We start from the raw sequence: 27,200 nt of genomic DNA, 5'->3' as shown, positions 1-27,200 counted from the left end.
TTCTACCTCCTAGTTCCTTGCAGAGTGCCAGGGGTCTTAAAAGCTTGCAAGCGGCCATCCGAGGCACAATTGGTCTGTATTCGCCTGGAACAACAGAAGAAGGAGAATCAGGAATAGGAGGAAATAGAATGTGTGGCTAACTGTCTCCGTGAACAACTGCCTCCTCTGCCATGAGACCAGAAGAACTGGATGGTGCCCCGCTACCATTACTGAACATCTTGATCAAAGATTCTATGGAAGACTACGGATCAGAAGAAGGAAAATGCAGAACGGAATTTAAAATTCTCATGGACTCCAGATTTCTTGGAGCCATGAAGGTTGGATAAACCTCTGAAACTATTGCCCTGAGATAATCTCTAAACCTTAAGGCAAAAATGTCCCTGAAGTCCTCTTAAAACCAAACAACAATTTAGCTTAGGGTTTTTAGTAGATGTCTGCCTTGAGCATTATGCTCTTTTAAAAACTATATGGGATCAAATTTATAACAGCAATTCGAAAGATTACATAGGAATCTTAGGAGGCAGTGAGTTTCTATTAAAGGGGCAGGAACAGCTCAGAAAAGGAGGGTGAGAACGGTTGCACAACTGCGAGGATGTAATCAATGTCACTAAACGGTACATGTAGAAACTGAACTGGTGTATGTTTTGCTGTGTATAGTCTCAATAATAACTAACTAAATAAAACCGGACTTTTTGTATTTAATGGCACCATACGATTAAACCCTAATAAATTCAAGCTCATATTATGGGAGGCGGGGAATTCTCGAGTTCTGACTGCCGAGGCAGAGGAACCCAGAGCAGGTGTGGAAAGGAGGCGTGGCTGCACATCCCCAGGGACAACTACCCCATCCTCCCAGCCCCCGCTGCCCTGCAGAAGCCTCGCCACCCTGACCCCCTAGCTTGCTGAAGCCATCGGCCGGCTCCCTGAAGCCGGCGGCTTGGGGTTCGCCTCCCGCAACGCCGGGTGCCGACGGCGGACTACATTTCCCAGTGTGCACCTCGGGTCGGGGCCCGAGGGTCGGCCCCCCCGCCGGGCCTCGTCCCGGCCACCATCGATGCTCCGCGGCGTTATCCCTAGTTTTCGTTGCTCCTACTTTTCGCTTTGCGCAGCGCGTCATTTACTGTCATCGCACCATGGGTCGCGGCCCCTGCAGGGTGTGGACAACGCTGACCCCCTCATTCTTCCCTCCTCCGGGCGCCCGGCCCAGCCGGCCCGAGGCCGGGTTTTCCTTCCCAGGAGAATGTTCCCCGCCCCTCGGAACCCCCACTGCAGCCCGAGCTGGGCAGCAGGGGTCTGGCGGCGGGCGTCGAGGACGCGCAGCCGGGGACTACAACTCCCAGGCCGCACCGCGGCCGCGGCCGCGAGCACGTCACGCGGGCACCGCCGGCGGCCCCGGGAAGCGGCGCGGGCGGGGGCAGGGGCAGGGGCCAACCGGGAGGCCGGTGCCGAGGATGGGGGCTGCCCGGCCGCCCCGCGCGTGAGGAGGCCGAGGGGCGCGCCTCCCCGCCCCGGGGCGGGCGCCCCCGGGCCCACCACCCCGCCCCTCCCGGTGGCCGTGGCCCGGGATGCGGAGCCGGGGGCCGCCGGTGGAGCTGCACGGGGTGAGAGGCGCGGGGAAGGGGGCTGCCAGCGTCCCTCGCCCGCGCCCCCACCGGCGGGCCCCAGCAGGAATTCGGGGGCTGCGCGACCAGGCGCTTTTAGCGCCCTGACATTTGGGGAAGACAGGTGAACCCCTCCCCATCCCACCCCGCCCCGCTTGGGCAGCGGGAATCAGAAGGGACGATCCTGCCCTTCTACAGAGGCTATTTCTGGCTCCTGCCGCGGGTTCCCCAGCCATGGCCCACAGAAGCCCACCAGAGCCCACAGGGACTGCCCCCCGCCCCGGCTGCCGGGGCCCGCCCTCAGCATCCCGCGGGCAGCCTGTGTGAAGCGGGCAGCCTGTGTGAAGCGGGCAGCCTGTGTGAAGCGGCCTCCCGCAGCCCCCGGCCCCTCCCCCATGGAGGAGGAGGAGGGGGCGGCGGCCAAGGAGTGGGGCGCGACCCCCGCGGGGCCCGTCTGGACCGCGGTGTTCGACTACGAGGCGGCGGGCGAGGAGGAGTTGACCCTTCGGAGGGGCGACCGCGTCCAGGTGCTTTCCCAGGACTGTGCCGTGTCCGGCGACGAGGGCTGGTGGACCGGGCAGCTGCCCAGCGGCCGAGTGGGTGTCTTCCCCAGCAACTACGTGGCCCCCGGGGCGCCCGCCGCGCCCGCGGGCCTCCAGCTGCCCCAGGAGATCCCTTTCCACGAGCTGCAACTGGAGGAGATCATCGGTGTGGGGGGCTTTGGCAAAGTCTACCGGGCCCTGTGGCGTGGTGAGGAGGTGGCTGTCAAGGCCGCCCGGCTGGACCCTGAGCGGGACCCGGCAGTGACAGCTGAGCAGGTGCGCCAGGAGGCCCGGCTCTTCGGAGCTTTGCAGCACGCCAACATCATTGCCCTTCGGGGCGCCTGCCTCAGCCCCCCACACCTCTGCCTTGTCATGGAGTATGCCAGAGGGGGCGCACTGAGCCGGGTGCTGGCTGGGCGCCGGGTGCCCCCTCACGTGCTAGTCAACTGGGCTGTGCAGGTTGCCCGGGGCATGAACTACCTACACAATGATGCTCCTGTGCCCATCATCCACCGGGACCTCAAGTCTATCAACAGTAAGTGGTCCTCCTCCCACAAAGCTCCTTTCCCAGAGCCTGTGAGGCCCAGCCTCGGGGGTGGGAAACTGGGGAGGGACACGGGAAGGCCATGTGGGTCAAGAGGAGGCTGCAATCTACCTTTAGGGCTGGGTGGGCAAGTCGTGCCCCCATTAAGGGAGAAAAAGGAGGCTCAGAGGGAGTGAAGGCCTTACCTGCTCCATGGCTGTAGAGTCACCCCAAAACCCATTGCGGTCAAGTCGATTCTGACTTGTAAGGACCCTATAGGACAGAGTAGAACTGCTCCATAGGGTTTTTAAGAAGCGGCCGGTGAATTTGAACTGCTGACCTGTTCATGAGCAGCCATAGCATGCCCTACCTCCAACAACTGCAACAGTAGCTCAATAAATATTTATTCAAGAACTACCTTCCACCGTTAGGACAGATGCAGCGTCTGCCGTCATGGCGCTCACGGTCCAGCCCATTCTGCCAGTCCACCAGGCAGAGGCAGACAGAGCCTACCCTGGACTCAGGGTTTCTCAACCCGGCACTGTTGATGTTTTGGGCCCAATGAGTCTTTGTTGTGAGAGCTATCCTGTGCATTGTAGGTTGTTTTGCAGCATCCCTGGCCTCTAGCCATTAGATGTCATTAGCGTCCTTCCCTCCCCCAGTTATGACAACCAAAAACACGTTCTCAGACATTGCTAAATGTCCACTTCAGGGCAGAACTGACCCCAGTGAGAACCACTTCCTGAAGTCCTCCTCGGCCTCTCAGGCACTGGGAAGGATGAGAGAGGAGGGACAGATGTGGGAGAGGCTTATGTAAAAGCTTCCAGGCTGCCTGGCCTATCACAAGCTCTCAAGAGTTGATTGGTTGTTTGAATGAATAAATGAACCAATTAATAAATGAAGCCAAATGGAAGGGAAGGTACCCCAGGGCCCACATCTAGATCGATAAGCTTCTCATTGAGTCAGCAAATATTAATTGAGCATCTCTTAAGAAGGAGCCCAGCAGAGACCAAGACAGCCAGGGTTTCTGCCCTTACAGTCCTCACGAATTAGCAATTCATTCATCACACAGGTATTTCCAGAGAGCCCACTGTGGCCAGACCCTGTCCTGGGCCTTAGGGATACAGCAGGAGGAAGTCCCACCTTCCTGGCTCTCTGTCCTTCCTCTACCCCATCACACTCCTTTCAGTTCTGGGTTTATTTATTCATTCTTCGTTCATGGGCTAGATCATGTGCTAAGCAGAGGGGAACAGCAGTCAACGAGGCCAGCATGTTTCTCTCCCTCACGTAGCTCATGCCCAAGCCCAGAAGTGTGAGGTGCATTCTTGGGCTCCCCTTTGCCCCAAACCCTCACATCTCATCTGCCTGAATCTGCCCATTCTCCCTCTGGAAATGTGTTTGAATTCATCCCACTATTTCTATGGTTGTTGCTACGCCTTGGCCCACCCCACCCCACCCCACCCCTCCGTACCCCTCCACCACCTGCAAGCCCTTTGAACCGTGGCGCTGAGTCTTCCTTATCTCCCAGGCCCAGCATTCAGACGTCAGCTGGCAGTACCAGGTACCCAGTGTGCCAAGGCCTGTGCCAGGTCTGGGGAAGGGAGCAGGACAGACACAGTCCCTATCTGCTGTGATACACAGGCTCCATTGGGGTTAGTTGCTGCTGAGCTGACTCCAATGCATGGCAACCCCGTGTGTGCAGAGTAGAGCTGCTCCATGGGGCTTTCAACACTGGGACCTTTCAGAAGCACATTGTCAGGCCTGTCTTCCCAGGCCTCTGGGTGGGTTCAAACCACCAACCGTTGTTGCTGAGTCGATTTTGACTCATAGCGAGCCTATATGACAGAGTAGAACTGCTCCATAGGGTTTCCTGCGCTGTAATCTTTACAGGAGCAGATTGACAGGTCTTTTCTCCTGCAGAGCAGCTGGTGGGTTCGAACCACTGATCTTTCAGTTCGCAGCTGAGCGCTTAACCATTGCACCTGTGCTCTAAAAACCTATTGCCGTCCAGTCTATTCTGACTCATAGCGAACCTACTGGACACAGTAGAACTGCCCCATAGGGTTTCCAAGGCTGTCTTCTTTATGGAAGCAAACTGCCGTATCTTTCTCCTGAGGAACAGCTGGTGGATTCAGACCACTGCCCTTTCAGTTAGCAGCAGAGTGCTTAACCACTGCACCACTATGCTCTAACTCCCTGAAATGCCCTATGAACGGAGGCAGGACCCCCATCCCCCGTGTGCTCCTTTTGATGTCTTGGGCCCCTTCTCGGTCCGTCGTCACCCCTGCTGATTCACATCCAGTAGGTGGGATATGAGGACATCACACAGCTCCAGGTTTTTCTGTAGCCAATGCGACCTTCACAAAGGGCTGGTAGACCTGAGGCCAGGGCTTCCTGCCAGAGCAAGGGGACTGCTCCACAGCCGAGACGGAACACACAGCTTACCCCACTCACCCTGTCCCAAGGAGCCGCTCAACCGGTGTCACTCATTCTTTGAGTCTTAACCACCTGCTAGGTACTAGGCACTGTTCTAGGCTCTGGGATCATAGACGTGAACAAGGCATAAGATTCCCACCCTCCAGGAACATATATCCTAGTGAATAAGAAAGAGATTACATACGTACCAAAATTTCAGACAGTATCGGGCTCCCAAGAAAATACAGCAGATTAAGGATGGAGCAGAGAGAGCAATTTATTTTTTTGAACATTGTATTGTGCTTTAGGTGGAAGTTTACATAGCAAATTCGTTTTCCAACCAATGATTTTTACACTAACTGTTCTGTGACCTTGGTTGCAATCCCCACAATGTGTCAGCACTCTGCGCATTTCCTCTCTGGGTTCTCCGTTTCCATTAGTCTCCTTTTCCTGTCCCTCCCTGCCTTCTCATCTTTGGTTTTGGGCACATGTTGCCCTTTTGGCCTCATATAGTTGATTGTTCTAAAAAGCACGTTTTTCACAGGTGTTATTGTTTATTTTATAGCCCAATCTATTATTTGGCTGAAAGGTGGCCTCCATGAGTCTTGTTTCAAGTTAGAACAGTGCCTTAGGGCAACAGTCCTGGGGAGTCCCAGTCTCTCTCCAGCCAGTAACTCTGGCGTTTTTTATTTTTTTTGGAACTTGAATTTTGTTCTACATTTTTTACCCATCCTACCTGGGACCTTCTGTTGTGATCCAAGTCAGAGTGGTCAGTAGTGTAGCTGGGCACCATCTAGTTCTTCTGGTCTCGGGTTAGAGGAATCTGTGGTTCATGTAGGCCATCAGCCCTTTGGACTAATTGCTTCCTCAAGTCTTCGGTTTTTTTCGTTCTCCTTTGTTCCACATGAGGAGAGACCAGTAGTTGTTTCTTCAATGACTGTTTACAAGCTTTTAAGACCCCAGATGCTACTCATCAGGCTAGGATGTAGAACATTGTCTTTATGAACTGTGTGTTGCCAACTGGCCTAAATGTCCCCTGAGACCAAGGTCCTTGGCCTTCAAGTCCAGTAGTTCAGTCCCCATGTCTAAGTAGTTTCTACAGCTGTGCCCTAGAGGGAGTAGTTTTAGATTGGGTGGTCAGGGCAGAGACCTGAATGAAAAGGACCCAGCCTTACAAGATCTGGGCAAAGTGGGAGGGACAAGGACAAAGGCCCTGTGTTGGGAATGAGCATGCCTTGTTGGCATTGGGGTTGGAGCAGCCGGTGTGAGGCAGAGGTGCAAGGAGATGAGGTCAGAAATGTAGGCAGGGGCCAGGTCACATAGGACGTTTATTCAGTATCGTAGAAGCCATTAGAGAGCTTTAAGCAGGGAGTGATGGAATCAGGTACGTATTTTTAAAGGCAGCTGACTTCTGCCTAGCCTGAAATAAATGCAGAAATAAAGTGTAAGACCACGGAGCGTTCTGTCCATCACAGGGTCACCGCACAGGAAGGCGAGCTGGAGTCACGGGCTAGGGAGTCAGAGGAGGCTTCCTAGAGGAGGTGGCATTTAAGTCCAGCCGGAAGAATGGGCAAGATCTCTAACTGCATGGCCTGGGGTAATTTACTGTTCTTTCTAACCCTCAGTTTCTTCATCTGCCAAATGGCACGATAATAAAATTACCTCATTCTTATTATTAGTGGGGAAGGAACCAGGATGGTAAAAGATAAAGGTGAGAAATGGAACACAGTTACAGAGACATCACACACTAAGAGCTAACACTTTTAAAGGACCTAACTGTGCTTAGGCAATAAATCTTTACTACAGCCTTATAAAATAAATAAGTAATAACTATTATAAAATTTATTTATAAGTAAATACTGTTATCCCCATTTAACGGAAAAGAAAGCTTAGCGCTAGGAAGGGTACAAGGTTATGCAGCTGATAAATGGCAGAGCCGCGTTTCAAACGCAGGCAGTACCGCGTGCACCGCAGGGCCTCAGACAGGAGGCAGCAGCAGGTCAGCCGCTGAGAGATTGGGCTCCGATGACAGACCTAGTTCAAGCCCTTGCGACCACCACTTTCGAGCTGTGTGATCGTGGCCAAGTGACTTCATCTCTCTGAGCCTCGGTTTCCTAGTCGATAAAACAGGTTCCCTGTGAGTTAATTCACAGGAAGTGTTGAACCAGCTGCTGTCTAGTCAGCCCCGACTCACGGCCATGCCATGTGCGTTACAATAGGACTGTGCTCCGTAGGGTTGTCAATGGCTGATTTTTCAGAAGCAATCGACAGACCTTTCTTCCGAGGTGCCTCTGGGTGGACTCAAATCTCTAACCTTTCCGCTAGCAGCTGAGCACCTTAACTATTCGTACCACCCAGGGACTCCATAAAGGGTTTAGCCCAGTTCCTGGCATATAATCCCCAGTGCCGTCGAGTTGATCCCGACTCATAGCGACCCTAATATGATAGGCCCCTGATAAACGTTGGAGCCCTGGTGGCACAGCGGTTAAGAGTTCTACTGCTAACCAAAAGGCTGGCAGTTTGAATCCACCAGCCGCTCCTTGGAAACCCTACAGGGCAGTTCTACTACTATGAGCTGGAATCAACTTGGCGGCAACGGGGTGATAAACATTAGCTGTGATCGTTATTACTGTTAGTAATAATCCTAGGCAGCAGACAAACTGGAGCCATTCAGTATGTCTGAGAGATGTATCAGCTTTTGCCACAATACTGCCATGTGACAAACCACCCCCAAAGCTCAGTGGCTTAAGACAGCAATCACTTGTTACTGCTCATAGGTTGCCGGTTGCTGGAGGGTAAACTGATTTAGGCTGGGCCCACCTGGGGAGGCTGTGTGCTAAGTCTCTCCTCTGTCTGGGACCAGCAGGCTAACCAAGGCGGGTTCTCTTGGTGGTGGGAGAAGCAGAAGAGGGCAAGCAGACACGTGTAAGGTCTCCTGAAGGCTAGCCTTGGAACTGGTACTCAGTCACTTCTGCCTCATTCTCTTGGCCAAAGCAAGTCGTGTGACCGACCCAAAGTCAAAAACCCAAAAAAACGAAGCCGTTGCCGTCGAGTCGATTCCGACTTATAGAGACCTATAGGACAGAGTAGAACTGCTCCATAGGGTTTCAAAGGAGCAGCTGGTGGATTTGAACTCTAGACCTTTTGGTTAGCAGCCAAACTCTTAACCACTGCACCACCAGCACTCTGCCCAAAGTCAAGGGCTGGGGAGAGTCACTCTGCCCTTTAGTGGGAACAGCTGCAGTCACGTGCCGGAGAGCATGGACACAGAAAGGAGTAAAGAATTGAGGCCATTAGTGCAGTCTACCAGAGGGGATGACAGATGAAGGGAAAGCCACGCTCAGCCCTCCCGCTCATGGTTTGCAGTTCCCGCTTTTCGGGTGGCTGGGAATTCAAGGCCTGGACCAAGGAGAGCCAAGACCATGGCCAGTGAACTTTTACTGAGCTCCTGGAGCCCAGGTGGGAGTCAGGAGGGCAGGGGACCCAGGGGAGGCCACCTACCCACATGGAAAGACACAGGGGTCCCAGCCAGGAAAGGAGCTGATGCACAGTGGGGGAGCGCATGAGGCCCAGACGCTCAGGTCTGCAGCCCAGCAGGTCTGGGGTGACCCACCTTTCTCCCTGCCTACAGTTCTCATTCTGGAGGCCATCGAGAACCACAACCTCGCAGACACGGTGCTCAAGATCACGGACTTCGGCCTCGCCCGCGAGTGGCACAAGACAACCAAAATGAGCGCAGCGGGGACATACGCCTGGATGGCGCCAGAGGTTATCCGCCTCTCCCTCTTCTCCAAAAGCAGTGACGTCTGGAGGTGCTGAGAAGGCGGACCTGGGCGGCCTCCCGGAAGTGGGGGAGGGCAGACTGGGGGGCAAGAGCAGACTGGAGGGGCGGCCTTCTGGAAGTGGGGAGGGCATACGGGGGCAAGGGCAGACTGGAGGGGCGGCCTTCCGGAAGTGGGGGAGGGCAGACGGGGGCAAGGGCGGACTGGAGGGGCGGCCTTCCGGAAGTGGGGGAGGGCAGACGGGGGGCAAGGGCAGACTGGAGGGGCGGCCTTCCGGAAGTGGGGGAGGACAGACGGGGGGCAAGGGCAGACTGGAGGGGCGGCCTTCCGGAAGTGGGGAGGACAGACGGGGGGCAAGGGCAGACTGGAGGGGCGGCCTTCCGGAAGTGGGGGAGGGCAGACGGGGGCAAGGACAGAGTAGGGGGCGGCCTTCCGGAAATGGGGGAGGGCAGACGAGGGCAAGGGCAGACTGGAGGGGCAGCCTTCTGGAAGTGGGGGAGGACAGACGGGGGGCAAGGGCAGACTGGAGGGGCGGCCTTCCGGAAGTGGGGAGGACAGACGGGGGGCAAGGGCAGACTGGAGGGGCGGCCTTCCGGAAGTGGGGGAGGGCAGACGGGGGCAAGGACAGAGTAGGGGGCGGCCTTCCGGAAGTGGGGGAGGGCAGACGAGGGCAAGGGCAGACTGGAGGGGCGGCCTTCCGGAAGTGGGGGAGGGCAGACGGGGGCAAGGACAGAGTAGGGGGCGGCCTTCCGGAAGTGGGGAGGACAGACGGGGGCAAGGGCAGACTGGAGGGGCGGCCTTCCGGAAGTGGGGAGGACAGACGGGGGCAAGGGCAGACTGGAGGGGCGGCCTTCCGGAAGTGGGGGAGGGCAGACGGGGGGCAAGGGCAGACTGGAGGGGCGGCCTTCCGGAAGTGGGGGAGGGCAGACGGGGGGCAAGGGCAGACTGGAGGGGCGGCCTTCCGGAAGTGGGGAGGACAGACGGGGGCAAGGGCAGACTGGAGGGGCGGCCTTCCGGAAGTGGGGGAGGGCAGACGGGGGGCAAGGGCAGACTGGAGGGGCGGCCTTCCGGAAGTGGGGAGGACAGACGGGGGCAAGGGCAGACTGGAGGGGCGGCCTTCCGGAAGTGGGGGAGGGCAGACGGGGGGCAAGGGCAGACTGGAGGGGCGGCCTTCCGGAAGTGGGGAGGACAGACGGGGGCAAGGGCAGACTGGAGGGGCGGCCTTCCGGAAGTGGGGGAGGGCAGACGGGGGGCAAGGGCAGACTGGAGGGGCGGCCTTCCGGAAGTGGGGAGGACAGACGGGGGGCAAGGGCAGACTGGAGGGGCGGCCTTCCGGAAGTGGGGGAGGGCAGACGGGGGCAAGGACAGAGTAGGGGGCGGCCTTCCGGAAATGGGGGAGGGCAGACGAGGGCAAGGGCAGACTGGAGGGGCAGCCTTCTGGAAGTGGGGGAGGACAGACGGGGGGCAAGGGCAGACTGGAGGGGCGGCCTTCCGGAAGTGGGGAGGACAGACGGGGGGCAAGGGCAGACTGGAGGGGCGGCCTTCCGGAAGTGGGGGAGGGCAGACGGGGGCAAGGACAGAGTAGGGGGCGGCCTTCCGGAAGTGGGGGAGGGCAGACGAGGGCAAGGGCAGACTGGAGGGGCGGCCTTCCGGAAGTGGGGGAGGGCAGACGGGGGCAAGGACAGAGTAGGGGGCGGCCTTCCGGAAGTGGGGAGGACAGACGGGGGCAAGGGCAGACTGGAGGGGCGGCCTTCCGGAAGTGGGGAGGACAGACGGGGGCAAGGGCAGACTGGAGGGGCGGCCTTCCGGAAGTGGGGGAGGGCAGACGGGGGGCAAGGGCAGACTGGAGGGGCGGCCTTCCGGAAGTGGGGGAGGGCAGACGGGGGGCAAGGGCAGACTGGAGGGGCGGCCTTCCGGAAGTGGGGAGGACAGACGGGGGCAAGGGCAGACTGGAGGGGCGGCCTTCCGGAAGTGGGGGAGGGCAGACGGGGGGCAAGGGCAGACTGGAGGGGCGGCCTTCCGGAAGTGGGGAGGACAGACGGGGGCAAGGGCAGACTGGAGGGGCGGCCTTCCGGAAGTGGGGGAGGGCAGACGGGGGGCAAGGGCAGACTGGAGGGGCGGCCTTCCGGAAGTGGGGAGGACAGACGGGGGCAAGGGCAGACTGGAGGGGCGGCCTTCCGGAAGTGGGGGAGGACAGACGGGGGGCAAGGGCAGACTGGAGGGGCGGCCTTCCGGAAGTGGGGAGGACAGACGGGGGGCAAGGGCAGACTGGAGGGGCGGCCTTCCGGAAGTGGGGGAGGGCAGACGGGGGCAAGGACAGAGTAGGGGGCGGCCTTCCGGAAATGGGGGAGGGCAGACGAGGGCAAGGGCAGACTGGAGGGGCGGCCTTCCGGAAGTGGGGGAGGGCAGACGGGGGCAAGGACAGAGTAGGGGGCGGCCTTCCGGAAATGGGGGAGGGCAGACGAGGGCAAGGGCAGACTGGAGGGGCGGCCTTCCGGAAGTGGGGAGGACAGACGGGGGCAAGGGCAGACTGGAGGGGCGGCCTTCCGGAAGTGGGGAGGACAGACGGGGGCAAGGGCAGACTGGAGGGGCGGCCTTCCGGAAGTGGGGGAGGGCAGACGGGGGGCAAGGGCAGACTGGAGGGGCGGCCTTCCGGAAGTGGGGAGGACAGACGGGGGCAAGGGCAGACTGGAGGGGCGGCCTTCCGGAAGTGGGGGAGGGCAGACGGGGGGCAAGGGCAGACTGGAGGGGCGGCCTTCCGGAAGTGGGGAGGACAGACGGGGGCAAGGGCAGACTGGAGGGGCGGCCTTCCGGAAGTGGGGGAGGGCAGACGGGGGCAAGGACAGAGTAGGGGGCGGCCTTCCGGAAATGGGGGAGGGCAGACGAGGGCAAGGGCAGACTGGAGGAGCAGCCTTCTGGAAGTGGGGGAGGACAGACGGGGGGCAAGGGCAGACTGGAGGGGCGGCCTTCCGGAAGTGGGGAGGACAGACGGGGGGCAAGGGCAGACTGGAGGGGCGGCCTTCCGGAAGTGGGGGAGGGCAGACGGGGGCAAGGACAGAGTAGGGGGCGGCCTTCCGGAAGTGGGGGAGGGCAGACGAGGGCAAGGGCAGACTGGAGGGGCGGCCTTCCGGAAGTGGGGGAGGGCAGACGGGGGCAAGGACAGAGTAGGGGGCGGCCTTCCGGAAGTGGGGAGGACAGACGGGGGCAAGGGCAGACTGGAGGGGCGGCCTTCCGGAAGTGGGGAGGACAGACGGGGGCAAGGGCAGACTGGAGGGGCGGCCTTCCGGAAGTGGGGGAGGGCAGACGGGGGGCAAGGGCAGACTGGAGGGGCGGCCTTCCGGAAGTGGGGGAGGGCAGACGGGGGGCAAGGGCAGACTGGAGGGGCGGCCTTCCGGAAGTGGGGAGGACAGACGGGGGCAAGGGCAGACTGGAGGGGCGGCCTTCCGGAAGTGGGGGAGGGCAGACGGGGGGCAAGGGCAGACTGGAGGGGCGGCCTTCCGGAAGTGGGGAGGACAGACGGGGGCAAGGGCAGACTGGAGGGGCGGCCTTCCGGAAGTGGGGGAGGGCAGACGGGGGGCAAGGGCAGACTGGAGGGGCGGCCTTCCGGAAGTGGGGAGGACAGACGGGGGCAAGGGCAGACTGGAGGGGCGGCCTTCCGGAAGTGGGGGAGGGCAGACGGGGGGCAAGGGCAGACTGGAGGGGCGGCCTTCCGGAAGTGGGGGAGGACAGACGGGGGGCAAGGGCAGACTGGAGGGGCGGCCTTCCGGAAGTGGGGAGGACAGACGGGGGGCAAGGGCAGACTGGAGGGGCGGCCTTCCGGAAGTGGGGGAGGGCAGACGGGGGCAAGGACAGAGTAGGGGGCGGCCTTCCGGAAATGGGGGAGGGCAGACGAGGGCAAGGGCAGACTGGAGGGGCGGCCTTCCGGAAGTGGGGGAGGGCAGACGGGGGCAAGGACAGAGTAGGGGGCGGCCTTCCGGAAATGGGGGAGGGCAGACGAGGGCAAGGGCAGACTGGAGGGGCGGCCTTCCGGAAGTGGGGAGGACAGACGGGGGCAAGGGCAGACTGGAGGGGCGGCCTTCCGGAAGTGGGGAGGACAGACGGGGGCAAGGGCAGACTGGAGGGGCGGCCTTCCGGAAGTGGGGGAGGGCAGACGGGGGGCAAGGGCAGACTGGAGGGGCGGCCTTCCGGAAGTGGGGAGGACAGACGGGGGCAAGGGCAGACTGGAGGGGCGGCCTTCCGGAAGTGGGGGAGGGCAGACGGGGGGCAAGGGCAGACTGGAGGGGCGGCCTTCCGGAAGTGGGGAGGACAGACGGGGGCAAGGGCAGACTGGAGGGGCGGCCTTCCGGAAGTGGGGGAGGGCAGACGGGGGGCAAGGGCAGACTGGAGGGGCGGCCTTCCGGAAGTGGGGGAGGACAGACGGGGGGCAAGGGCAGACTGGAGGGGCGGCCTTCTGGAAGTGGGGGAGGACAGACGGGGGGCAAGGGCAGACTGGAGGGGCGGCCTTCCGGAAGTGGGGAGGACAGACGGGGGGCAAGGGCAGACTGGAGGGGCGGCCTTCCGGAAGTGGGGGAGGGCAGACGGGGGCAAGGACAGAGTAGGGGGCGGCCTTCCGGAAGTGGGGGAGGGCAGACGAGGGCAAGGGCAGACTGGAGGGGCGGCCTTCCGGAAGTGGGGAGGACAGACGGGGGCAAGGGCAGACTGGAGGGGCGGCCTTCCGGAAGTGGGGGAGGGCAGACGGGGGCAAGGACAGAGTAGGGGGCGGCCTTCCGGAAGTGGGGGAGGGCAGACAAGGGCAAGGGCAGACTGGAGGGGCGGCCTTCCGGAAGTGGGGGAGGGCAGACGGGGGCGAGGGCAGACTGGAGGGGCGGCCTTCCACTATAGCCAGGACCCTGGCCGCCTGGCAACGGGGCCAGCCCCTGAGGTCAGACTTGCAGACAGACCCAAAGCAGTTACTTGCTCTGCTATTCGAAATGGCAACTGAGGAGCCACTCGAAATGAAATGTAAAAATTGCAAAAATACAGAGGTAGAATATCAGCACTGAAAGGGAAGCAGCCAGGGCACTGCCCTCATTTGTCAAACCATGAAATTGAGGCCTTTGGAGGCAACCATTCGTTCATTCATTCATCCAACTGTGCTGGGCTTTGGGGTTACGGCGGTGAACAAAAACAGACATACTTCCTGCCCTCTGGGATTTAAAAGAAAAAAAAAAAAAAAACCCATGCCATGGAGTTGATTCCACTCATAGCAACCCTATAGGACAGAGTAGAGCTGCCCCATAGGATTTCCAAGAAGCGGCTGGTGGATTGGAGCTGCCAGTGGATTGGAGCTGCCAACCTTTTGGTAGCAGCCAGGCTCTTAACCAGTGCACCACCAGAGATAGTAAGTAATAAGTACACAAGAAGCTTTAAAAAAAAAAAAAAAGCCTTTTTTAAGAAAATCAATCTTTTTAAAGATAGGAAGCAAAACACCAGAAAAAGTGTTAGGTAACGTTAGGAGCTAGGAGCTTGAAAGGAACTGAGAGGGCTGGAGGCTACTTTTGGTTGGATGGTCCAGGAAGGGTGTTCTGAGGAGTAATGTTCTAGCTGAGTTCCCAGTGACAGGAAGGAGCCAGCCATGCAAAGTCTGGGGAAGGCGCTTGCCAGGCAGAGGAGGCAGCTAGCACCAAGGCCTTGACGTGAGAACGAGCTTGGTGGATTACAGAAGCAGCAAGGAGACCCGCGTGGCTGGGCCAGAGCAGGCAGAGCAGGAGAGCAGGGGAAAACAATGTAGGAAGGAACCGGACGCCACTGGCGATGAGGGGACAGGCCTCAGGCTTTATCCTAAGTGCAATGGAAAGCCATTAGGGGCAGTCACAAATGACACAGTCTGACTTAGCATTTTAAAGCCTCCCCTGTCTGTGTGGAGAATGGGCTGGAGGGGACAGGAGTGGACACAGAGGCCACGAGGGGGCTATTGATGGTGGCAGTGAGAACTTCACCTCAAGGCCTCCTGCTTGTTTGGAGCCAAACCCAGGTCTCCACGCTTACTGTTCCCATCAGTCCCCAACGGAGGCTCCAGAGGGACCAAGCAGCAAATTAACAGGTTTGAGGCACAGACAGATCCAAGAGGGAGTTCCCGGCTCATCCTAGAGCAGAGCAGCCCTTTGGGAGAAAGGGCTTTATGGCCAGCGTCCATTTATAGTTCCAAGCATTCAGTGGAGCTGTGTGTCAGCGGCAAGGAACGGGAAACCCAAAATAAGAAGACTGGAATTTTTTCTCTCTCCTGTAAAGCCCAGGATTGACATGGCAATCCTGGCATCAGGGATTCAGGCTCCTTCTAGTAAGGTTCCTCCACAGAGGCGTGGTGGACATTTGAGCAGGGCAATTCCTCCTTGTGTGGTCCTGTCCTGGGCTTCTCGGGACCCTAAGTGTCCATAGCTTCAGCCACCAATGTCTGTAGCACTCCCAGTCACAAAAAGAACGTTCCACAGGTTTCCAGGGACATGGGAGAGGTGGGGGACATGCCACCTCCAGGTGAAAAATCAGTGTTGTTTTGCTCCACCCTGTGTGGCCTTGATCCCAAGTTCACTTCACGGCCTAAAATGGTGGCTTGAGCTCCAGCTTTTATGTTCACATTCGAACCAGTAGAAAGGAGAAGAGAGCACCCCTTCTCTCTAAAGATACTTTCTAGAGGTTGGTTGAACACCACACATCCTCCTACATCCTACTAGCCAGAACTGTAGTCATACAGCCACATACAGCTGCAAAGGAAGATGGAAAATTCCTTCTGGAAGCATATGCCCACACAAACTCACCAGTGCTGTGACCCAGGAAGAAGGCAAGAGTGTCAGCTGTATCACGGCAGGGGATGTATCTGTCTTGTTCGCTGCCGTATCCCCGGTGCCTAGAACAGTGCCTGGCACACAGTAGGTGCTCAATAAGTAGATGTTGAATGAATGAATGGGTAAATGTTGGGGGAGAACAGTAATCTACTACTTGTCAGGCATGGCACAAAGTGGTGAACCGGATCTGAAGGGTGCACAGTTTACTGGGGAAGATGGACATGGGGGATTGTAGTACAGTGATGCACGCCCTGGTATTGTGTAGCCTGGGCTCTGTCATGGGTGGCAGGCAGCCCTGAATCCAAATGTGGCTCCACCACTTACTAGCTGTGTGACCTTGGGCAAGCAGCTTAACCTCTCTGAGCCCACACCTGCTCACCAGACAGAATGGAGCCACACAATACCTTCTGCCTCACAGGCTCTTGTGAGAATTACTAGCACAGTGCCTGGAGTAAGTGCTTAATGTTAAATAGCATTAACATGTTTTTAGAGGTGAGGGCCGCAAGTTCGGTGAGAATATAGAGGCGGGGCCTCTAACCCAGCTTTGGAGACTGTGGAATTAAGGCTTCCTAGCAGAGGACTGGAAACCCTGGTAGCATAGTGGTTAAGAGCTATGTCTGCTAACCAAAAGGTTGGCAGTTCGAATCCACCAGGCGCTCCTTGGAAACTCTGTGGGGCAGTTCTACTCTGTCCTATACGATTGCTATGAGTCTGAATTGACTCGATGGCAGTGGGAGCAGAGGAGTCACCAGAGCTGAGACTTGAAGAACAAATAATTACCCAAAGGGAAGACTGTTCTAGACAAAGGGAACAGCATGTACCAAGACCAGAGGTTAGGAAAGATAAGGTTTGTTCAGTTGCTCAGTTTGGCTGTAAGATGGAGTAGGGGTTGGTATGGGGGCTGAAAATGTTTAGAGGCAAGGATGCAGGGGTCATCAGAGGTCAAGGCTAAGAAGGGTGGGTTTGCCCGGTAGGCATAGGGGGCTAACCAAAAGTTTTCAGGCAGGAGTGAGGGAAGAGAGACAGCAAAGGAGAAACATCGGAGAACCAGCCCCACCCCACTGGCCACTGGAGGTCAAATCAGGTTCTTGTGGCCTCATCCACCAGGGGTGGGGGAGACCTGCCATGGGAAGAGGACAAGGCTGGAGGGCAGGTAAGGACTGGTGTGGGCTAAGCATCACCCTCCCTGTCATCTACCTGTAGCTTCGGAGTGTTGCTGTGGGAGCTGCTGACGGGTGAGGTCCCCTACCGTGAGATCGACGCCTTGGCCGTGGCGTATGGCGTGGCTATGAACAAGCTGACGCTGCCCATCCCCTCCACGTGCCCCGAGCCCTTTGTCCGCCTACTGGAGGGTGAGCCAGGGCCCCGTGGAGATGTAGGCTCAGCTTAGGGTGGCAGGAGTCCTTGGGCCCAGACTTCTTATTTTCACACCAGTGGGCCCAGGATTGAGGGAGAACAGGCTGGAACCCATCAGACTGTGAAGAGTCTCCCCCCATTTTGGCTCCATGGTCCCCCAGATCCTTGTTCTGGCCCAGCCCATAGCTCTTGAGAGCAACTCATTAGGAGTCATTGGCCCGGAGTTCCCCTCAATCTCTGATTCTACCACTAGTCCCACCTTAGGGAGCAGGTCCCTGGCTTTCCCTCCACTGAGTGAAATAGTATTGCCAGAAGCTTGGCTTTGAATCCCTCCCCAAGCTCCATGGAAGCAGTTTGTCCACAGTTCCCTGAGGCCTTGCCTTCTGCTGAGCAGGCTGATTTCCCAGAGCATGGTCTCTCACAACTCCCATCCCCACCCCAGAATGCTGGGACCCAGACCCCCATGGGCGGCCAGACTTTGGCAGCATCTTGAAGCGGCTTGAAGTCATCGAACAGTCAGCCCTGTTCCAGATGCCACTGGAGTCCTTCCACTCGCTGCAAGAAGACTGGAAGCTGGAGATTCAGCACATGTTTGACGACCTCCGGACCAAGGAGAAGGTGGGGCGGGGCACAGTAGGGGGTAGAGAGCCAGATCCTTGAGTTCTGGTGCCTTGGAAGGGTCAGAGTCCCTTCCCCTGAGCTCCAGGCTCTGAGTCCATGCAAAGATAATGAGATTTTTGCATATTAAGAGAGGGCAGCCTCCTGTTGGATTAATAAGAAAAAGGCACCCTGTACTGAAGTACTTACAGGTGATACTGCATGATGTCTGGGATTGGCTTTGAAATATTACAGCAGAAATGAAGAGGGAGGAGGGAAGAAGAAGGGGGTAAATGAAACAAGATTGGCAAAGTATAGATAATTGTTGAAGCTGAATGATGGGTATATGGGGGGGGGAATTCACCATTCTCTGCTCTTGTGGATGTTTGAGGTTTTCCTAAATGGAGAGTTAAAAATTAAAAATAAAAGAGGAAAAGGAAAGGGACCCCTTTCTTCAGATTAACACAGTCCCCTGCCTGGCACCCAACTTGGCTAGTGAAGTGTGGGCTGGACCTTGACCCCAACTCACCCCACAGCAGGGGTCCTTGCGCAGAGCACCAACCAGACCCTGCAGCCCCGGGCCCATTCCCCGGGGCCAAGTAGCTCAACCCCACCCCTACCCCGAACCGCGTCCCATCCACCGCTTCTCCGCAGGAGCTCCGGAGCCGGGAGGAGGAGCTGCTGCGGGCGGCGCAGGAGCAGCGCTTCCAGGAGGAGCAGCTGCGGCGGCGGGAGCAGGAGCTGGCCGAGCGCGAGATGGACATCGTGGAGCGGGAGCTGCACCTGCTCATGTCCCAGCTGAGCCAGGAGAAGCCCAGGGTCCGCAAGCGGAAGGGCAACTTCAAGCGCAGCCGCCTGCTCAAGCTGCGGGAAGGCAGCAGCCACATCAGCCTGCCCTCGGGTACCGCCCACACCCCTGCGCTCCACCCCCGGGCTGCCGGAGTGTGCTACCCCGGGGTCTCGCTTTCTGTGGATTGACGTCTAATTCCATCTTAGTTATCTATGGCTGCTATAACAAATACCACCAGTGGGTGGGTTTAACAAACAAATTTATTTTCTCACAGTTTAGGAGGCCGGAAGTCCAAATTCAGGGTGCCAGCCCTGCTCTCTCTCTCTGTCAGCTCTGGGGGAAAGTCCTTGTCTCTTCAGCTTCTGCTTCCTGGTTCCTTGGAGATCTTTATTTTTTTACTTATTGCTAAATATATCTCAGATACAGAAATGACCCAAAAAAGTACAACTTAATGAATTATTATGAACAACCCCATGAAAGCAGAAAGAACCTTGCAGCTACGTGCCCCCTATGGTGACTTTTGGGGTAACCACTTTCTTATATTTATGGTTTTGTCAGCAAACTATTTTTAAAATTTAATTTTTCAATCTGCCTCTGTTTTCCTTTGCTAGTAATTTGTAGAGGAGAGGCTTTGTCCTGTAGAGTACTCATAGTCTACATTCTGCGGCTTGTGTTCCTGTATGTCTTAGTTACGTAGTGCCACTATAACAGAAATACCACACGTGGGTGGCTTTAACAATCAGAAAGTTATTTTCTCACAGTTTAGGAGGCCAGAAGTCCGAATTCAGGCCGTCAGCTCTAGGGGAAGGCTGTGTGTCTCTGTCGACTCTGGGGGAAGATCCTTGTTTTTTTTCAGCTTCTCCTTCTTGGTTCCTTGGAGATCTTGTGGGGCATCCATCTTCCACCACCTGTGCTTGCTTGCCCCTTGCTTGCTCAGTCTGCTCTTTTATATCTCAAGAGATTGATTTAAGACATACTATACATTTTTATACATTAATCCGGAAACCCTGGTGGCGTAGTGGTTAAGTGCTACAGCTGCTAACCAAGAGGTTGGCAATTCAAATCCACCAGGTGCTCCTTGGAAACTCTATGGGGCAGTTCTACTCTGTCCTATAGGGTCGCTATGAGTTGGAATCGACTCGACGGCAGTGGGTTTGGTTTGGTTTGGGTTATACATTAATCCTGCCTAGTTAACATAACAAAGAAAACCAATTGCCAAGTGGGATTATAACCACAGGTATAAAAACCAAACTCATTGCTGTTGAGTGGATTCTGACTCATGGCAACCCTATAGGAGAGAGTAGAACTGCCCCATAGGGTTTCCAAGGAGCGGCTGGTGGATTCTAACCGCCAACCTTTAACCCCTGCACCGAACACTTAACCACTGTGCCACCAGGGCTCCCAACCACAGGTATAAAAAAAAAAAGTATAGTGGTTAGAATTTATAGCATATATTGGGGGGAGGGGGCACAATTCAATCCATAACACCATAGTATCATTTAACATGCCCCTGTGTCCCCTGGATTCCCTAAAAATTGGCTTTAGATTAAAACCACTTGCCGTCCACTTGACTCTGACTCATGGCGTCCCCATGTGTGTCAGAGTAGAACTGTACTCCATAGGGTTTTCCGTGGCTGTGACCTTTTGGAAGTAGATTGCCAGGACTTCCTCCAAGGTGCCTCTGGGTGGAGTCAAACCTCCAGACTTTCAGTTAGCAGCCAAGCACGTTAACCATTTGCACCTCCCAGGGACTCCAATAGTAGGTTAAACCATGTGATATTGCTGACGTTCGACCCTTTTTGACCTGCCAAAACAGCAGTTTCTCATGGTTAACCCTAATAATTGGAATCTCCAGGCTTAATCAGATTCAGGTTCTTTGGGTTTTTTTAGAAAGGCTGCTTCCTAGGTGGTGGTGTTTCCATCCCTCAGGAGGCACAGAAGGTCTGGGGGTCTGTCTCTATGTTGCTACAGCCGTTGATGTTTAGTACCTACAGCAATAATGTCCAATAGAAATACCGTACAGGCCACACGTATAATTGTAAGTTTCCTAGTAGCCGCGTTAAAAAAAGGTCAAGAAACTAGTGAAACTCACTTTAATGATATATTTTATTTAACTCAAAATGTTATCCTTTCATAGTAAATACAAAAAAAAAATTGTTAATGAGACCTTTCACCTTTTTTCTGAGCTAAATCTTTGAAATCCAGTGTGTATTTTCTATTTACAGCACCTCTCAGTCCAGACACTAAACTTTGGTTGAAACTACATGACCTGTATTTCGATTTCATAACATTTACAGTTGGAAGAGTAGATTCACATATCCAAGCTGTTCCAAAGATGTTTAGATGCCTCCAATAACCGAATCGAAGTATCGGTTTTTAAATTTAAATTAATTGCTATTCAGAAAAACTTGGGAGTCCAGTTCCTCGGTCACACCAGCCACATGTCAAATGCTCAGTGGCCACATGTGGCTCATGGCCCCGTGATGGACCCGCAGGCCTAGATCCTTAGTCCGCCTTGAACGTCATCCAGGCACCTGGAGGGCTGGTGAAAACAGATGGACTGCTGGGCCTCTCCCCCAGAGTTGTTGATTCAGGGGCGGCCCACCGAGTGGCATTCCCAGCGGGTCTCCAGTTGCTGCTGCCTTTGTTGTGGAGACCATACCCTGAGACTGGCACACTGAAAGGAATGCAAAATGGCGACATGCCCACTCTACCCTTCTTTCTGCCCTTCTCCAAAGGGGATGGTCTGCTTAAGGTCTCTCTCCCTTTTTGCAGGCTTCGAGCATAAGATCACGGTCCAGGCCTCTCCAACTCTGGACAAGCGGAAAGGATCAGATGGGGCCAGCCCCCCCGCCAGCCCCAGCATCATCCCCCGGCTGAGGGCCATTCGCTGTGAGTGTCCCCCAGCCCCCAGCCAGTCTGTCAGTCAGTCACCAAACTTCCCTGAGTGCATGCCACTCACCGAGCTGGAGACAGTGGGGAACAAGAACACACGGTCCCTTCCCCATTCTCATCAGGGGGTGACAGACAATAAGCACACAAGCACACCAGTAAGCAGGATGCTTCCCGGAGTGGTAAGCACCAGAAAAGAAATCAAGGAAGGAATAAAAGAGAAGGGTCATCATTTAGGCCTCTCTGAGGAGGTGAGCTGGGAACACGGGTCTACGTGGTGAGGAATGCAACACGCAAGAGCTGAGGGAACAGTGTCCTTGGCAAAGGGAACAGCACAGGCAAAGGCCCTGAGGTGGAAACAAGTGAGGCCTGTGTATCTCCAGGAAGGGCAGCTTGGCTGGAACAGAGTGAATGGGTGGGAGAGCGTGGGTTTGTGGTCAGAGGGGGCCAGATCACACCATGCCTTATAAGCCAGTGGGGAGACCCCAGCAGGCTCTGAGCAAGGCAGTGACGTGATAAAATTCCCTTTTCCCTCTGGCTGCTGCAGGGAGTCTAGATTGTAGCTGGGCAGGAGTAGAAGCAGAGGGGCCAGTTGGATGATGGTAGCTGGACCAGGGTGGGGGCTTTGGAGAGAGAGTGAGCCACAGATGGGGGCTCCATGGCAGAGGAAAAGCTCTCAGGGTTCAGTGATGGACTGAAGGAGGCAAGGCCGACTCCTGAGTCTGTATGGCCCCATCACTCACCCTGGCCTTGCCCCCACCTTGCTCCGCTAGACACCTCTGCCTGGCCACCTACATGGTACCAGGCCCAGGTCAGTCTAGCAGGGCCTCAGAGACAAATCACAACCATACAATGTATACCTATCATCAGCATACTGTTATCACTGTCATCTGACTCTGAACTGCTAGCCTTTTGGTTAGCAGCTGTGTCTCTTAACCAGTATGCCACCAGAGTCCATATGAGTCAGAATCTACTCGACACCAACAGGTTTATTATCAGTGTGGAGCCCTGGTGGTGCAGTAGTTAAGAGCTTGGCTGCTAATCAAAAGGTAGGCAGTTGGATTTCACCAGCTGCTCCTTGGAAACCCTATGGGCCAGTTCTACTCTGTCCTATAGGGTCGCCGTGAGTCAGAATCGACTGGAGGGCAGGGGGTTTGGCTTGGGTTTTTGGTATTATCAGTGTGGTAGGAACAGAGAAGGGAGAGCAACTGACTCCAGAGCTGGAGGCTTAAGGGCAAGTAGTCAGCCAGGCCTGGAAAGGGACAGACAGGGGATGGAACTCGAGGTGAAGGGAACAGCCTGTGCAAACGCATGGAGGTGGAGAAGCCCCTGCCTGGGAATTGGCAGACAGACAGACAGTAGGGGCCTGCAAAACACAGTGCTCTTGGCCTGCAGCCCCTCCCCTCCTCCCTGGCACTAGCTATTCCTGGAACCCTCCAGGCAGGCCCAGCCACAGGCTTTGGCATCGCTGCCCTCTCTGCCTGAAATGTCTTCCCCTGGTTAGGTAGTTGGCCCACTCCCTCAGCTCCTTCTAATCTGCACTCTAAGATGTCCTTCTCCAACGTGAGGCTGCCCTGATGCCCCAGGCCCCTTACCCTGCTCTGTGTCCCCTGCAAACAATCCACATAAAGGACTTCTCTCTTAGGACTGGTGTCTGTCTCCGCCCACTAAGATAGAAACTCCACAAGGGCAGGGGCTTTGTTCACTGCTGTCTTCTCAGCACTGACAGCAGTGCTTGCCACTTAGTAAAAAAAAAAAAACAGTTGGCATCAAGTCGACACCCCCTCCTGGCTACCCAATGACTGTCAGTAAGCATTTGGGAATAAGTGAAGGGTCCAAGGGTTAGGCTGTGAGGAATGATGGAAGCTGAGGCTGAAGAATTAGCAGGGACTAGCTTGTGGTAAACTGCTAACCAAAGGGTCGGCAGTTTAAATCCACCAGATGCTCCTTGGAAACTCTATGGGGCAGTTCTGCTCTGTCCTACAGGGTCGCTATGAGTCGGAATCGACTCGACGGCACTGGGTGTAGCCTGTGCAGGGTGTGAGATGCCCCGCTGAGGAGCTGGGGCTGTGGCCTGACCACAGTGGGGAGTGTGGGAGGGCTGATAGCCCTAAGGGGTAGGAGTGGCCAAAGGAACCCTCAGGCTCCCCGGGAAGGGTGGATCTGAGGTTCGGAGGATGGAGGCTGGGAGCCCAGCTGGGCAGACTCTCCAAGACCCAGTAACCCAGTGGCCTTTCTCGGCCCAGTGACTCCTGTGGATGGTGGCGGCAGCGGCAGCAGCGGTGGCAGCAACAGCGGTGGCAGTGGCACATGGAGCCGAAGTGGGCCCCCAAAGAAGGAAGAGCTGGTTGGAGGCAAGAAGAAGGGCCGGACGTGGGGGCCCAGCTCCACCCTGCAGAAGGAGCGGCTTGGCGGGGAGGAGAGGTATTGGCCGTAGGGCGGAGCCCCCTTCCCCCCACCCTATGCCCCTCCCCGCCCAGGGCAGCCAAACGGCTGACGCCATGCCCCCCTCTCTCTGGTGCCCCCTGCAGGCTGAAGGCCCTGGGGGAGGGCTGCAAACAGTGGTCATCAAGTGCCCCCAACCTGGGCAAGTCCCCCAAACACACACCCATCGCCCCTGGCTTCGCCAGCCTCAACGAGATGGGTAAGGGGGTGAGGGTACCGGTAAAAGGGAGAGGGAGCGGGAGGGGTGCCCTGGCCAAAGGGAAACCTGTCCTGGGCAAGAACCGAGCCACTCCGCGGGGCTGGTGGAAAGGAGGAGGTCAGGATTTCACCAGGCCAGTGGGTCGGAGGCATTCCCATGAAAAGGGGACAGCCGTTCCTGGGATGTGGGGGTCATTCCCAGGGGCAAGAGGGACCTTTCCAGAGGCTTTGGGGGGAGGAAGATTCGAGAATGATGCTTAGTGGGACATGGTGGTGTCACTGTTGGAGGGATCGTTGGGGCATCCCCTTGCCCCCAACCCCCGGGGCCAGGGGCCAAGCCCAGAGTCGAGTGACCCCCCCCCGCCCCGCCATTGCAGAGGAGTTCGCGGAGGCGGACGGCAGCAGCAGCGTGTCCCCGTCCCCCTACACCACCCCATCCTACCTCTCGGTGCCGCTGCCCACCGAGCCCTCGCCGGGGGCCGCGCCCCCGACCCGCTCCGGGCATGGCGCTCGGCGGCGCTGCGACCTGGCCCTGCTGAGCTGCGCCACGCTGCTGGGCGCCGTGGGCCTGGGCGCCGACCTGGCCGAGGCGCGCGCCGCCGATGGCGAGGAGCAGCGGCGCTGGCTCGACGGCTTCTTCTTCCCCCGCACCGGCCGCTTCCCGCGCGGCCTCAGCCCACCCGGGCGACCCCCAGGCCGCCGCGACGACGCGGGGCCTGGCCCGGGCCTGGCGCCCTCGGCCACCCTCGTGTCGTTGTCGTCCGTGTCCGACTGCAACTCCACGCGTTCGCTGCTGCGCTCCGACAGCGACGAGGCTGCCCCAGCCGCGCCCTCCCCGCCGCCCTCGCCCCCTGCTCCCACTCCCTCGCCCAGCACCAACCCGCTGGTGGACTTGGAGCTGGAGAGCTTCAAGAAGGACCCCCGCCAGTCGCTCACGCCCACTCACGTTACGGCCGCACGTGCCGTGAGCCGTGGGCACCGGCGCACGCCATCAGACGGCGCACTGGGGCAGCGGGGGGCGCCCGAGGCCGCAGGCCACAGCCCTGGTGAGTGAGGCGCCCCGCCCAGGTGGGGTCTGAACCCAGCCTCCACCCACTGGTGCCGGGTGGCCTCCAGCTAGGCATGGGGAAGGGAGGGTCTCTGTGCCCTCACGCCCTCATTCCTGGAGGCGTTGTGGGTCCCCCAGTGACTGAGACCCAGGTGGCAAATGCCAGTGTCCACAAAGGACCAGACAGGTGACATTAACAGCAGAGATCATCACCGAAGACCAATCGCTGCTGAGTGGGACTTATGACAACCACACGTGTAGAGCTGTGCTCCACAAGGTTTTCAGTGCTTATTTTTCAGAAGTAGATTGCCAGGCCTTTCTTCTGAGGCACCTCTGAATGGACCTTTCTCTAGCAGCTGAGCACTTTAACCGTTGGCACCACCCAGGGACTCTGTAATCACTATAGCTAACACATAACACCCATGATGTGCTAAGCACTGTTCTATATACTTTACCTCAGGGCTTCAAACTGGGAACCGAAAAAAACAAACCAAACCCACTGTCATCAAGTCAGTTCTGACTCACAATGATGCTATAGGATAGAGTAGAGCTGTCCCATAGGGTTTCCAAGGAGCAGCTGGTGAATTCCAGCTGTAGATCTTTTAGTTAGGAGCCGTAGCTCTTAATCACTGTGCCACCAGGGCTCTGAAACCAGAACAGACCTGAATTTTTACAGTTTGGGTGATCCAAAACATAACTGAAACTAGAAAAATTATAGGTCGAAGTCCTGGAATTGAAGACTCGGAAGAGGTGTAGTGAGACCTTTCAGGAGCCTAATGGATGAGACTGGATTATTGGCTGGACTGGGGAGAGTGACATACATTCAGAGAGGCACCATCAGCCACCACCTTTCAGTGGGCACCACTGTTTCCGCCTCTCAAAATTCAATGGGCAAGAGATTTGGTTGCTATGCAACACATAAGCTGCCCTGGTTTTCTAAGAGGGAGATTAAGTTTCCAGCAGGGCTTCAGCCTATAATTTTTCCTGTTCTGGGTGGTGTAGTGGTTAAGAACTCAGCTGCTAACCCAAAAGGTCAGCAATTCAAATCCACCAGCCACTCTTTGGAGTTCTAGTATGGGGCAGTTCTACTCTGTCCTATAGGGTCACTATGGGTTGGAATCGGCTGGAGGGCAATGGATTTTTTTTTTTTAATGTAGTAAGGTACTATTATCCCTCTTCAGAGACAGTGTTATGCCTAAGGTGTCTATGTATATGGTATACCTTGCTATATCTACACTGGGTGTATAGACTGTAGGTGTATATATGTGAACTGGCCCAGTGTAAGGCAGTCAGGAGTCATGAGGGCTTTGGCTAAAGGGGCAACAAGAAAACAGGCTCCAAAAGGCTAAAGAGCTTGCCCAAAGTCACACTGAGATGAGTGAGCTGTTAGGAGTGGTTGGGGCTTAGCTAAAGGCCTCACCGCTGAGAGGCTAAGAATGATTTTCCCTTGCTGGGAAGCAGGCCCGACAAGAGCAGCAAATCTTTCCAGAGAAGCCCCAAATCCCGATCTTCATGAGAAGCACCCTCTGCACTACCCCCTCCCCTCACTTCACTTGATTCTCTTTCCAGGCCCTGGAGACCCCCTGGACTTCCCCCACCTGCCTGACCCCCAGGCCTTGTTCCCGACCCGCCGCCGGCCCCCTGAGTTCCCCGGCCGTCCCACCACCCTGACCTTTGCCCCGCGCCCCCGGCCGGCTGCCAGCCGCCCCCGCCTGGACCCCTGGAAACTGGTTTCCTTCGGCCGGACGCTCAGCATCTCACCTCCCAGCAGGCCGGACACTCCAGAGAGCCCTGGCCCCCCCGGCATGCGGCCCACGCTGCTCGACATGGACATGGAGGGGCAGAGCCAGGACAACACTGTGCCCCTGTGCGGGAGCCCTGGCGCCCACTGAGGCCTGCCCACCACGCCCTCCTGGGCAGCCATGAATGTAGCGCCCCAGGCCCCGCCCCAGCCCACCAGGCCGCAAGGCTGGGGAGGCCCTGGGCAGGATACTCGTTCTATTTATTGGGGAAGGGGGGAGGGGGCCACTTAATTTATTCCTTTGTACCTGCAGCAAGGGGGGGGGGTGGGCAGGGATACTCAGGGACAGGGCATCGTGGGAATTTGGCACAAAATACAGCATTAAAGGTGACCCCTGCCCCCTACTGCACTTTGCTGTGTGTCTGTCCCCAGCCCAAGCCCCGATGCTG

General features: G+C 57.1%; 1 protein-coding gene across 1 annotated transcript; it reads left to right on the top strand.

Moving 5' to 3' along the window:
* The first annotated feature begins 1,406 nt into the window (after window positions 1-1,406).
* On the top strand, window positions 1,407-27,056 carry MAP3K10 (mitogen-activated protein kinase kinase kinase 10). Its single transcript, XM_049901392.1, has 10 exons — window positions 1,407-2,678; window positions 8,713-8,893; window positions 16,888-17,036; window positions 17,483-17,658; window positions 18,292-18,538; window positions 21,203-21,319; window positions 23,566-23,743; window positions 23,851-23,963; window positions 24,340-25,008; window positions 26,580-27,056. The coding sequence occupies exons 1-10, from the start codon at window positions 1,997-1,999 to the stop codon at window positions 26,900-26,902; spliced, it is 2,835 nt and encodes a 944-aa protein (XP_049757349.1). The 5' UTR covers window positions 1,407-1,996; the 3' UTR covers window positions 26,903-27,056.
* The last annotated feature ends 144 nt before the right edge of the window (window positions 27,057-27,200 follow it).

This window comes from Elephas maximus, chromosome 11, assembly GCF_024166365.1.
Source record: "Elephas maximus indicus isolate mEleMax1 chromosome 11, mEleMax1 primary haplotype, whole genome shotgun sequence".
Taxonomy (NCBI): Eukaryota; Metazoa; Chordata; class Mammalia; order Proboscidea; family Elephantidae; genus Elephas; species Elephas maximus.
The sequence above is the reverse complement of the archived record's forward strand: the minus strand, read 5'-3'. Positions and strand labels throughout refer to the sequence as shown.